This window comes from Carya illinoinensis, chromosome 9 (assembly GCF_018687715.1).
Source record: "Carya illinoinensis cultivar Pawnee chromosome 9, C.illinoinensisPawnee_v1, whole genome shotgun sequence".
NCBI lineage: Eukaryota > Viridiplantae > Streptophyta > Magnoliopsida > Fagales > Juglandaceae > Carya > Carya illinoinensis.
In genome coordinates, this window is record NC_056760.1 from 23,726,775 (window position 1) to 23,740,366 (window position 13,592).

The following is a 13,592-nucleotide window of genomic DNA, read 5'->3' on the forward strand; positions in this document are numbered from 1 at the left end:
CACACCTCTCGTAGTGCCTTGACCTTGACGAGATTGTACTGTAAAGTCATCATGATATATAACATTGTAATCAATTTTCTATTATAATCTTAATTAATAACTTTTATGACTATTAGAATTTTATCTTGTTCTATAGAGTCAATCTCTAATGGTGAGTCTGAAGGAGAGTTAGGAACAGGTGGAGATGGGTTGCGAACTTCCTTTCTCTTTGAAGGCATAATTTCAAAAAACTGATACAATATTCATTAAGTAAAATAGTGCTCATCATCACGTAATGTGAAAACATAATTCGTCAATCACTATCTGTATCAGTATCATTTGACAATTCAGTCTCATCATCTGTAGATACTTCAAATGAATCAACATTTTGCTCAAGTGTCACATCAACAATTTCAGCCTCAATATCTTCTCTATTCAATGCATTACGTGGTTCTCTGCCGTTAACCGTCGATCTCAGCCGTTCAACGCCGTCTTCTCTGACGTAAACCGTTAAGCGAATCGATCTAGGCACTGGTATTCTTCTTTTTCAAAGCATTTTACCGTTTAGATTTAGGTTTTGATGGATTATTTGTTTGAATTAGGATAAACTCATTTTCCATCAATACTCACCGTAGATTTGCTTTAATCCTTTGTATAAATATTTATTTAGCTTTGCATTTGATTTATTTGGGTGAAAAATCCATGGAATCGAACGATTCCATGGATTTCAATGGCTGAGTCAACTCGGCCTAGAATCCTAATCGATTCGAATATCGTTTGAATGCTACAGAAAGTGTTCGAACGATATTCACTAACCAGTTGAACGTTTGGTTGAACGTTCGACCGTTAATCAAAACTGTTCAAACGGTGTTTGAATGTTTCAAACGTTTGGGCCAAGTAGTAACCCATTCGACCGTTCATTTAGACGTTCGAACATTAGATTGACCGTTCGACCTATACGTTTGGTGTTCGAACGGTAAACGTTAAACATTCGAACGTTGTTTTACACGTTCAAAGGTACAGTCTTACCGTTCGATCACTATTCCAGAAGTTTGAACGGTATAAACTCATTTTAGTAATATTTGTTAATTATTTTTTTTCCATATTATAGTTCCAATCAATTTTAATTAAAAATAATTTCTATATTATAATACAATTAATGTCATAATTTAAAAATATAAAATTTAATATTAATATTTCTATTAATATTAATCACATTAATATTAAGTAAAGTGATATTATTTATTAAAAGTTATTTTGTTCACAATGTCTCACTTTATTAAATTGCTATTCTTTGATGTATACTGTGAATAGTTATTGAATGTATTTTTATTGTTAATATTGTGTATCTAATTTTTAATTGTAAATTTCATGTTGATTATAATGTCTTCTTCTAGGGTGGAATGTAAGCGACGCAATCTTGGTGAGACTAGTAGTGGTCCGATCAGGGAGAGGACTGTTTCACTGGAGCGACCAGTGAAGATTTTTGATTTCCAGAGTCTTGTCTGGGAGGGTCATTCACTGCTAGCAGTTTTTAGCGATCGTGGTTGGGGACCTATCCTAGACGCACAGGAGGAAGTATGGGAGCCAGTCTCCTATATTGATATTGTTGCTGAGTTCTATAGAGAGCTCGGTAGTGCCAGCCCCGATGACGGAGGGGCCTACAGGATATCCTTCTGAGGAGTACCTGTTGTATTTTCATGGGTACTACTTGATGAGCATCTCGGTATTCCTATGTTGCCAGATGCATATCCGAATGTGGTGCCTAGAGAGTTTGATCCTTCAGCTGAGGTAGAGACAACTGAGGAGGAGGCATCAGTTTATATTGATGAGGTCGATACCCTTGTTGATCATGAGGTGAGGGATTTGGTTGTTGGTCCAGATGCTCCATCGTATGACGGGATGAAGAGCATCAAACAGGCAGATTTATCCTCTTTCTTCAAGATTTTGAATTTGATAATTGCCAACAACATTGACCCTCGGCAACACAAGACAGAGGTTGGCATTGATCGGACGAAGTTTATGATATGGGTCGCTTGTGGCATTCCTATCGACTTGGTGGGGTATATATTCGATAGGATGCAATCAGAGTCTCAGTACATTTCGATGGATATACTGCCGTTTGGGATCCTGGTCACCCGATTTCTACTGTTTTGTTGGTGTTGTACCTGATGTTGCCAAGCGTAAACGAGAGTCGATGGAACCGATAAGCAGCATCACCCTCTCACATAGCACGGTACACTCGAGACTGCATCTTTGTGGACATGTTCCAAATTAGGTTGATCCTCAAAGAGATGCAGAGCCGGGAGATCATGGAGTATCAGCTGCTGGGACATCCACACAGGCCAAGGCATCAGTAAACAATGTTACTCGTGAGGAGATGAATGAGATTGTGCGTGCAGCGATCAGCGAACAGACATCAGCGGTGATTGATGTAGTGCGTACGGAGATCCATTCTGCTGTGTCTGTGCTTCGTACACATATTGATGCCATGTCTGCGACTCAGGTCACCATCTGTACTCGACTGACACAAATAGAAGAACGTATAGCTGCAGTCGAGGAAGTGTGCAAAGACTTGGGTCTTAATTAGTACCTTCTATTATTGTTTTTTTTATTTAGTTTTTGTTTTAAATATGGACAATATTTTGTATTTTGTAAATTCAATATTTAACTATGAAATAGTATTATTTTATATTTTCTAAACTAATTATTAATTTATATTATTCCTATTATTTAATTAACCAATTTCTTAAATTTACTAGTTAATATAAATATAATTCTGTAAAAAAATAAAAAAAATAAAAAATTGGTTACCCCTGGTCACCGTTCGAACGATAAAAATAAAAAATTAACGTTCGAATGATAAAATCAGTTTTCCTCTAAAAAAATTTTACTTAACGTGCCAAAATTACGTTCGAACAGTAAATTTTATACGTTTAAATGGTATACATTTAGTGTTTGAACGTTTAACTAATTTGGGACAAAATATTTCATCCCTAACTAGACTGTTCGAACGCGTTCGAACGGTCTGGACTATCCATCATGTTTTGGGAACATTTCGTTCCAAAATCTAACTTTTGGGGACGATTTTCATTTCGTCCCAAACCAAAATCGTACCAAAATCAATTTTTTGTTGTAGTGAATGTCAAGCTTTTAGCTGCTAATGGTGTATCTGATCACTATCACATGAATCGATGTCTATTATGTTGTTTTCTTAGTTCATAAGTGCGTCTCAATCTACTAATTTAGATGTTTTTCTTCATATTTTGCACTATGTGAAAGGCATGTTTTTTCATGAGTTTCACTTCTTGAGCTTTACTTTGATGTTAATTGAGCGACTCACAAATAGTTTCCTTATCATTATTTACTTTATCTTACTCGGGACTTCTCTGGTTTCTTGGTATAGTATGAAACAATTTATCGTTGTGCATGTACTCTTAACACGTGACATAAGTATCATGCACTTGCTAAAACTACTGATGAACTCTTATGGTTAAGCTGGCTTTTAATGATCGAATATGGGTTCTCCTCAAGTGACTAGTTCTATTATGAATTATAATCCTCGTAGTACCAACATATCGTTGATTGTCACTTAATCTCCTCTAACAACAACAATATTGTTAACATTTTTTGAAATCTCGTCAATGTGTCCAGCTTGGTGCTCTTGTTTCTAAACTCAAACTAACTCCCCCACCTTGAGTTTGAGGGCAGATGTTAACATATATTTCCAGTAATTTGTATCTTTCTATTTATAATTAGGTCAACGTACCTATTTTGACCGCTAAAACAATGCATATTTTGTATATAGAAAAAAGGGTTGATCAACCGCCCGTTTTACAGGGTATTATGAGAGCACTAAACTGGACTAGCCACCATCAGTTTTGGCTTCATGAGTGGATTCATTACACTTTCTGACACAATGAATTTCAAGAGAAATTGAGGTAAGCTGTGTTGAGGGATCCCTTGGGAGTTACATTAAAGAAGATCAACGGTTTCCTAAAACTTAGTAAAAAAATCTCAGATGATGATGTAGACAAAATCTCAAAGGTTAAAAAATATATATATATACAAACATGCTAGATGAGACCTTAGCTTTCACTACCTAGCTTCTAGCATTGTAACAGTAACATGGTTTACAGTGCATGATTCTTCTTGTTTCCCAGATGAAAAACTACCAGCTTCTACAGGAGTCCGTCCAAGGCAGAAACCGGGCTGTTTAGGCTGAGGCATTGTTGCAGTTTCACTGCTTAACATCAACAACACAGACGATAATGTAGGCCTATCTTCTGCCTGCTCCTGAACACACAGGAGGCCAACCTGTATGCATCTCATCACTTCAGATGAGGAGTATACATCCCCCAGGGATGGATCTACTAATTCCAAACCATTTCCTTCTCTCCAAAGTTTCCATGCCTGAAACGATGTAATTTCAACTTTTTGGTTAATGATTCAGTGTGGTGAAATGTGATTACAATGAAACATTATTCTTTTAAGAAACTTTTGAGTATTTCTTTACTTACATGTCCAAGAAGGTTTAGTTCATTGTTTTGGTAATAAAAACCCCTGTTCTTTTTTCCACTTATAACCTCCAACACTAGAACACCAAAGCTAAAAGCATCAGATTTCACAGAGAAAAGTCCATCCATTGCATATTCGGGAGACATGTAGCCACTGCACAGACAAATAGATATGGATATTATTTATATGAGAGAGAGAGAGAGAGAGAGAGAGAGAGAGAGAGAGAGAGAGAGAGAGAGAGAGAGAGAGAGAAGTATTGTGAGGAGGTCAGTTTTATCCAAGAAAGAAGGCTACAGAGATCATATTATGGTACTCACTATGTTCCAACAACTCTCTTTGTGTTTGCTTCTGTCTGATCCTTACCAAAAATCCTAGCCATGCCAAAGTCTGATATTTTTGGGTTCATTTCTCCATCTAGTAAAACGTTACTTGCCTTCAGATCCCTATGGATAATTCTAAATCTAGAATCTTGATGAAGATAAAGAAGCCCTCTAGCAATCCCGCATACAATTTGAAATCGCCTTGGCCAGTCCAGTAAGGAGCGTTTTGCTTTATCTGAAATCTCATTTAGCATTACAAGTATGTAAACAAACAGAACTCAATTAACTTAAACTCCTACATTCAAAGAGGGACTTACCGAATAAGACAGAATCCAAACTTCTGTTTTCCATATACTCATAAATGAGCATCTTTTCGTCCACCTCAACGCAGCAACCCAGCAATCGAACAAGATTTCTGTGCTGAAGCCTCGCAATCAATCTAACCTCATTCTTAAATTCTTCAGTTCCTTGCCCAGAGGTCTTTGAGAGCCTCTTTACTGCTATTTCTTGACCTTCCACCAACCTACCCTGACATGCCACACAGACTACCATCAGCATTAACGTACTGCCTTTGTGGATTGGAATCAATGAGAAGTGCGGTTCGTTAATAAAGAAATTACCTTGTAAACACTGCCAAAACCACCTTCTCCCAGTTTGTTTTTGTCGGAAAAATGTTCTGTCGCCATTACTACAGTGACAAAATCGAACAGTGGCAGTTCTAGATCATCTATATTACTCTCACTCGAGTATTCGTTCTTGCTTGAAATGACCGCTTCATTTAACAAAAAAACCTGGCTTCTTTCTCGAAGACCTGGCTTAGATGAAGTAAGAAGAACATTCAGAAAAAGGCAGTGACTTCGTTTCACACTCATTTTTCAAAGGGATTATAAATTTTTTTACCTTTTGACTGTGTCTTTCCTTTCCGTATCCTTTGGAATCGGTTCCTCTTCCAAACAAAGCAGATTGCCAATCCTGATAGCAGAATGACTATAACGACCGTAATGCTTACAATTGTGATTATGTGCTTAGTCCTGTCAGAACCTTTTCCAGAGCTTGCACTTCCACCATCATCTGAAACACAACATATTTTTATGAGTCTTGACTCTTATTTAGGCACAATATATGTGTGTGTATATCAATATTTGCATTCATGATCATCCTATGAGAAAGAAATGCATAGATACAATCATAAATACTGCTGCATTAGTCCAAAAATATACAAAAGAATTCTCCCTCGTGTTGAGCAAATCAAGAGCTTCAATGAAGCAAAACTTAAATTTAAATAGCTTTCACTGAGGATGTCTTTGCCTTCCCCTCCGTTTTACTAAATAAGTCAATTTAACGAGATTCAAACACGAACATTAACATGGCAATCATTCATTCAAAACTTTAGCTTCATTCATTCTTAAACTTTATTTCACTTAGTGTCACTACAAAAAAATTACTTATTTTATGGCTAGCATTTTTTATAAAAATGATTATTTTTTGTCAAAATGAACCTGTTGTCGTGACAAATAATTACTCTCGTAGCAAATAATCCGTAGAAATTCTCATTTTTCTTGTCATGAGTCTACTTTTTATTCTTTTTTTTCTTTTTCTTTTTTTTAAAGGTCATGAGTCTACTTATTAACAAAGAATTTAACCTGCAAATGAGGGGAATATTAGAATAGATAAATTCAAAATTTTCATAATCTTAGAATTTTGAAATAATTAGTGATTTAACAGACCGCAAATATTACAAATTCTAAAAGACAACCTCGAAAGATTACATAGTAAATTTAAGGATAATTTTATTTTGCACCTCTAGGCTGACCAAAAAACGAGTCTCCGCTTGGCCGGCAAACCTTGGTTACCTCTACGTAAAATGTTTGGGTCGGAAGGCAGAATAGGGTGTTAAAAAAATCTGAACTTTGAACCGACCATGTCATATTATTATTTTTAAATAATATTTAAATATTTCTGTTTAAAAGTAAAATAGCTTGTTATGGCCCACTAAAAAGAGTCTAGGCTGTGTTTGGGTGTTGAAGTATCTTCAACACTTCTCAACACTTCTCACTACTATTCATTACTTTATTATTACTTTTCACCTACTTTTTTTACTATTCATTACTTTTTACCTACTTTTTATTACTATTCATTACTTTATTATTACTTTTCACCTACTTTTTATTACTATTCACAACTCTCCTCAACACTTCTCAACACCCAAACCCACCCTAAAGTGGCCAACTTAAGGTAGCAAAAAAGTAGCCCTAAAGAGGAGGGGATCAACAGACAACAATGAATTAGCCAAAAAATAAAAAAATAAATAAAACTTGCAAAGGAACCCAAATTCACATCAAGCCAAGTTAAGCCAATATCAGAAGTCAGCATGGATGGGAACACTTCACCCATTGTCATTGGCCTAGTTCGAGAAGTCAAAAGTAGAACCCTAATAATCGTTTGTAAACATTTTTTATGTGTTAAAGTTAGTTAATCATTTTACACAACAATTTAGGTTAAGTTGTATTTTTCCAGTTGCCCCAATTAAACAAACAAAAGATATGGGAGGATGGATGATACTTGCAAGTATTTATAACTATTTCAAAGATTAAAATACTAATTCCTAGGGGATAAGATTGGAGTCCAGTTACAGGTCTCACCTTTTATCTCTTCTCCTTGCAATTAATCATTAAAAAGATTATTGGTTTGGTATTTTCCTCTACCACTTGAAAATCTGCTCAATTGAATATGTTGGAGAAAGAAACATGACCAAAATGAATACATTTTATATGATGTAAATCAAATTTCTCTAATAGAAAAAAACCAAAGAAAGAGTAGAGCCTCAGAAAGTTTAACTTACCTTCAAAAATTAAAGAACTAAATACTAACTCTTTAAAAAAATGTTAAAAAAAAAAAAAAACAAGGTGGGGATCATCCCTTGAGGGGATTCCCCAACGACTCCCATGACACCACCTCTGATGCGACGGTGGACCACCCGGCAGAGGATGATCTCGGCATGAGCTGGCAAGAGTAGCTTTACAACGTGGGGTTTTGATTCTTGCCACCCCGAAAGATTAGCAAGTAGCAGAACCATACATGAGGTGCCGCTTGTTTGCCACCTTTTGGAATGGCCGGCCTTAGCCACCCCACGTACGTACGTTCACTCCATGGCCAGATGGTTGGCGCTTACCCCAAAAAAGGTGGTCACCCACCCTGACTTTTTAACAACTTTATTTTTAAATTAGGTATTTTCAAAGAGGGATTTGTATTTATTGGGACTCTATTTTTAAAAGGACCCCATTAAAGTTAGCATAAAGCTATTATACCGCCATTAAAATAGACGCTGGGAAATGATAATAGTCACCAAGAAAATTGTCAGATCAAGTGGCTTAAAGTAGATCATGATATAAGTATATATAATTATATTTAAAGTTGTTGATACCTAACTCACCACAAAGGCGTTAAGGTCTCAAAGAAAAATCACATCATATGTTCAAATTCTTCGCTAGATATGTATGTGTGGCACCTTATCATTATCCTAACTTTCTAATTTAGGTATTGAAAAAGAAAAAGACAAGTAAACAATCAAAACTCTTATAGAGAGTAGCGATGGAATTTGGTGCTACATTGATAGAAAAAAAGTGAAAGCAAACAATTATAGACTCAAACATTTCTGCAAACAGCTTTCACATGCAGGACGAGACGCAGGAGGAAACAATGTAAAACAGAACTACATATGTTTATGATGATTTGTTGTACCACAGACACAGTTTATGTGGAGTACGGTTATTTGTGGTGCTTTCACACACCAAAAAGAATAATAATAATAATAAGCAGAGATAAAAAGAAATAAAATAAAATAAAAGAGGAAGGTTGATCCGGTACCGGTGCTCTATCAAAGATTCAAAGGACCTAGAAATAGGGAATGGTCAACAGTGCCCCCCACCAAGTATTTAAATCGTTTTGAAAACCAAAAGATTTACAGAAGTCAGACTCCCCACACATAACAAAAAATATATATATTTTAGATACAAAAATATTATATAAAAATAAATTTATAAACTGCTGTAATTATTATATTATAAAATTATTTTTATTATAATATAAAGATAAAAGATCTTATTAAATTATATTAATTTATAAATTTATTTTTTCATAATCTATTTATATATACAACTAATTTTAAAAAAATATAATACTAATTTCACCAATGGTGATACCGACAGAATTATTATTGGCTTTCTTAACGAACTATTCACTGTCACATTAATTTTGCAAATCAAATAACGTTAAAAACGTTGTAGCAGAGGGGGTAGCCGACCTAGCCAACAAAGGTCAGAAAGGACGGCCAGCAGATGCTTGGGGCCATCTGGGTGTCCTAGACATTTGTCGAGCAGTCTTAGGTAATCAGCTTTTTGGTGGGTCCACAAAGATGGAATAAAAGAAGGAAAAAGACGCTTTACTATTATGTATTTCAGGGAACCAATCAAGGGACAGAAAATACATCTTAAACAGGAAACAACAGCCACGATCACCAGCAGTGGTCCATGTGAAGGAGAGCAGGTTTCAAACAGCCAAAAAATGCTTTTGGTTTTGAATCAGAGAAGACTCGTTTAGCACGTGCTGGTAGGGGTGGCGATCATGACTCATTACGCCACCCCGCGACTTTCCGCTCTCGACTCGTGTTGATGGTTTGGTTGATGGAATTTGCTTTGATTCGCTTTGCATCCCTGTCCTCTCTAATGCCTATAGACTATGGTTATATCTCGACCGGACCACCAAAATTTTGGGTTGGGTTTCCGAAACAGATGGCTTCTCCCTAGATAGTCACCCTCCGTGTAAATGCAAAATGCTAGTGTAAACTCTCCAGTTTTTCATATAATATATTTTAAAAGACTTCAATTATTCATTACTTAAATTATAATATCATCAGTATAATCGAGATCACAAAATCTAAGATCAAAAACAACATTTTTCTTATTCCCCTTGGTGTTTATGGACAATTGATACGAGAATCATGTGCCATAAGTTTAATTGCAGAAAGGTGCAGCTTCTAAAGAAACTAAATCGAGGCGCAAGACAAGAATACTAACTAATGAAAATCAATAAAAAGAGAGACAAAGGAAAATATGAACATACCTATTTCAGAAGCTGCCAATCGAACATGGAGATCTTGGCCGCTACCTTGGGTATACTCCCTCATGTCGATAAGCTCCCCGGTCCATGTCACACACCCCTTTCCTCCATTGGTGATCTCGTAATCGGCATAAGCAATACAAGAGCAGTTCTTCAAACACATTTCTTTACAGTCCTCAATACTCATGGTCTTGTCCACAAAAGCAGACGAAGTCTCCGGCAATTTCATATTCTTCAACAGCAAGAATTTGTCTTTCTCACAACCCAAATTCGTATTCCTCACACACCCATCAGACCCATCTCTGAAGTTCCATGCCTGCAGATTCTTGGGCGCAAAGCCTTGCATACATCTACATACCGGGGAAGAATCTGTGTCACATATACCGTACGGACCGCACTCTTTATAGCTGTCGCATTGATCTTTCGGGGCATACCAATATTTGTTCCACACCTGGCTGCTTTCGATCCAGGTATACCTTTGAAGATTACCGGTAGCATTCATAATCAACCGGGAAAGCAGAGAAGTATTTTTTACCGAAAATGAGTAAGATATATGGTCTGAATCCATAACAAAGGTAAAGTCGAGACCGTTCAAAGGATCCATTTCCGGTACCCCACTGAACCTTATGCCGTTCCAGGGCCCGCTTCGATATGTTGGTACTTGTTTGTTCAACAAGAAAATTTCTGGGAATCCATGGAAATCTAACTTGAAAGAGTAGTCTCCGGTTGAAGGATCCACTGAGCTCTTCCACGACCTCAAGTACCGGTCGAAACCAGTGTCCAAGTCCCACCCTAGATTCATACCCGGTAACAAAGTGTCCGTAGGATAATCAAAGCTCTGCCATAGATACTTTTCCGGGTCGTTCTCGCTCATTTCTCGAACCACAAGATTTCCAGAATCTAAAAGCTGAACGACTGGATTAACGACCTGCGTTTGATTCGACGACCACGACAGCTTCCCATCTTGGTGGAGAACAACTATGCTTCCATTGTCACCTATTTTGAAGGTGCCGGAGGAGTTTGAAAGTGGGGCATCTCTATTTGCAACCCAAACAACCGTTTTATCAGGGATGTCTCTGTACCATATTCCCAGGTACCACTTCGAGTTGCCTGGATCGAAGAAACCCAGCTCAAAAACTTGGCCGGCGGACGAAAGGGTTTTGTCTTTTGAGAGTGATTGTGTTGCAGTTAAGGAGTCCAAAGAGATGGCTATGTTGGGGAAGAAAGCGAGACAGAAAACAGTGAAACAATGGAGCTTAGTGATGTCTCTCATTGTGCAAATGGGAGGCTTCTCTGTGGAAGCATATGACTTATGAGAGGTAGGGTGTTTGTTTTCTTCTATGTTGTCGACTGTCGAGGCCATTCGGTTTTCTTTGAAAGGTAAAGAGGAGAGCAGAGATTGCTGGCCCCTACCTTTCCTTATTTTTCTCGGTCACCCTCGTTTCCACTTTCGATTGGGGAATTTCAAAATGACTGAAATTCTGAGTGGGGTGGGCTTCAAGAATATACTGGGCTTGCAGGTGGATTTTTCAGGGTCTAAATAGGTGGGCGATATACGAAACCGAAGGCAAAGCCCCCGTTTTGTCGTTTTATTAAAGGAAAATACTAAAAATAAGTGTTTCATTATATTTTATTTTATTATTATAACTTTTTAAAATTTTTATAAAAAATATAATAAATAATTTAATTTTTTCAAATCATAATTAAACATTTTTAAATTTTAAAATAAGAATAACAATATTTTATTTAATTTTTATTTAAAATTATTTTATCTCATCTTATCTCTAAATCCAAACCAGTCTTAAATGTTTTATCAATACGCATCACACACTATACATTATATATGTTTTAATTTTTTTTCTTTCTATTAATTTAATTAAATTGTTCTACTTATTATCTATATATTACATATTTATTAATAAAAAAAGAAAAAAAATTAAAAAAAATATATGATATATAGTGCGTGGAATGCGAAATAAAATTATTTTAGAAATAAATATATTTTAGTCTCATCAACTACACACTTTGCAGTTTGCACCCTGAATAAAGGCTAAAATAGAAGGCGATCTTATGAAATCCCTCCATCTGTCATTTTCTTAAAAAGAGGGAATATATTTTTCTCTCTTCGAATACATACTTCGCATCCTAAACTACTAAAACTGATATGTCATTGTACCTCCAAAATATTGAAGAATTAAAATATACCCATTTTGTTAAAATTCAATTGTTAATTAAAGGTGTTCCAATTTACGAATTTTTTACTATATATTTTTCATTAATAACGGTCAAAATTGAACAATGATGCTATTTTTTAGGTTTTAATGGAAAATGCAATCCATTTTGAAAGTTGGGATGGAAATGCACGTCAAACACATCATAGTGGGTAGGAAGTACTGTAGTTTCTCTAGAGAGGAAAAAAAAAAAAAAAACAATTATTTTTATTGATGGTGGTCTTGGGTAGGTTAGAATATAGAAATTTGTGGCTCATAAGATTTACATGATTCTATGAATAATTATTAGGTACTATCAGAGCATGGAGATAGAATAATCTCTATCATAAAATTATGTATCCCTACAAATTTATTGAATGCGAGTATCATGTCACGCTAACGACGGATTTAATAATTTTCCTTCTTATTCACCTATCGAGAAGGAATATTGGTAGTGGTCTTGCATGATGTCATTACAAAAAAATCGAGCTTTATAATCAATTTATTGCAATTAAAAAACTATTTGCAATCAATTTTAATTATAAATAATCATTTTGCTAGAATTAACTAGTCACAAATAAGCAGTTTTTTTGAGTGTGTTGGGGGACACATCTTCATCCTTGTATATGTATTTCAGTTTTCATTTCTCTTCTTATTAAAAAATCAATTAATAACTCATTCGAATCAATTATATATGAAAAGGGTTTTCAATGTTTTAAAATACTCCCAACGGTTCATGATTTGTAATTATTTATAACACAATTTATAAAGAGGACTTGAGTACATTCCACACCTAATATGGGGTAATTAGGGGGACATTGGACAATCTGGGTGAAGTTAAAGTATTCATGATGTTGGACTGATCAATTGACCTTAGGCTAACTTTATATACTCCTATTATTGAGTAGAAGTAGTTAAGTTGTTAACAACAAACCATAATAAAAGTTAGCAATAATTATTCAAAATGCCAAATTGAAAAAGGCCATAATAATCATAGTAAGGGGAGAAAACAAATTTCATTGCATCATTAGATTGGACTATTATCTATCCCTAGCTAGAAAATATATGTCCTATATTTTGGGTTTCATCTCAAAGTTTGACTTGATCAAAAACTTATGACATTAAGATTACTTAATTGAGTTTGGGTCACACACGCATGTATAACCACTGCCTTGTTCATATTTACAAAATTTTTTATCTTATTTCATCTTATCATTATAATTTTTTTAAATTCTCTCATAAAATAAAATATAATATTACAAAATATATTCTAACAAAATTTTATTTAACTTTCAATTTTTATCTTAACTTATAGATCTCACCTCGATCATCTACGAAAACAAACGATACTTTAGTATGCTTTATATTCTATTGTGTTACCTACCTACTTGAATTATTAACTAGATAGAAATGTTTAAAATCCGGATCATTTGGTGTAAGGGGGCTT

General features: G+C 35.2%; 1 protein-coding gene across 1 annotated transcript; it reads right to left on the minus strand.

Moving 5' to 3' along the window:
• Positions 1–3,903: 3,903 nt before the first annotated feature.
• Positions 3,904–11,398, minus strand: LOC122277534 (receptor-like serine/threonine-protein kinase SD1-8). The gene is made up of 7 exons (XM_043087547.1): positions 9,939–11,398; positions 5,718–5,888; positions 5,438–5,628; positions 5,135–5,345; positions 4,815–5,052; positions 4,500–4,650; positions 3,904–4,392 (listed from the first exon to the last, which is right to left on the minus strand). Exons 1-7 carry the CDS (start codon positions 11,296–11,298, stop codon positions 4,078–4,080), a joined length of 2,637 nt encoding a protein of 878 aa, XP_042943481.1. The 5' UTR covers positions 11,299–11,398; the 3' UTR covers positions 3,904–4,077.
• Between the last annotated feature and the right edge of the window lie 2,194 nt (positions 11,399–13,592).

Coding starts and splice junctions, on each gene's coding strand:
- LOC122277534 (XM_043087547.1), bottom strand. CDS start 11,298: ATGGCCTCGACAGTCGACAACATAGAAGAAAACAAACACCCTACCTCT. Junction 5,889..9,938: donor ATTGGCAGCTTCTGAAATAG/GTATGTTCATAT, acceptor GTTGTGTTTCAG/ATGATGGTGGAAGTGCAAGC. Junction 4,651..4,814: donor AAGAGAGTTGTTGGAACATA/GTGAGTACCATA, acceptor TTGTCTGTGCAG/TGGCTACATGTCTCCCGAAT.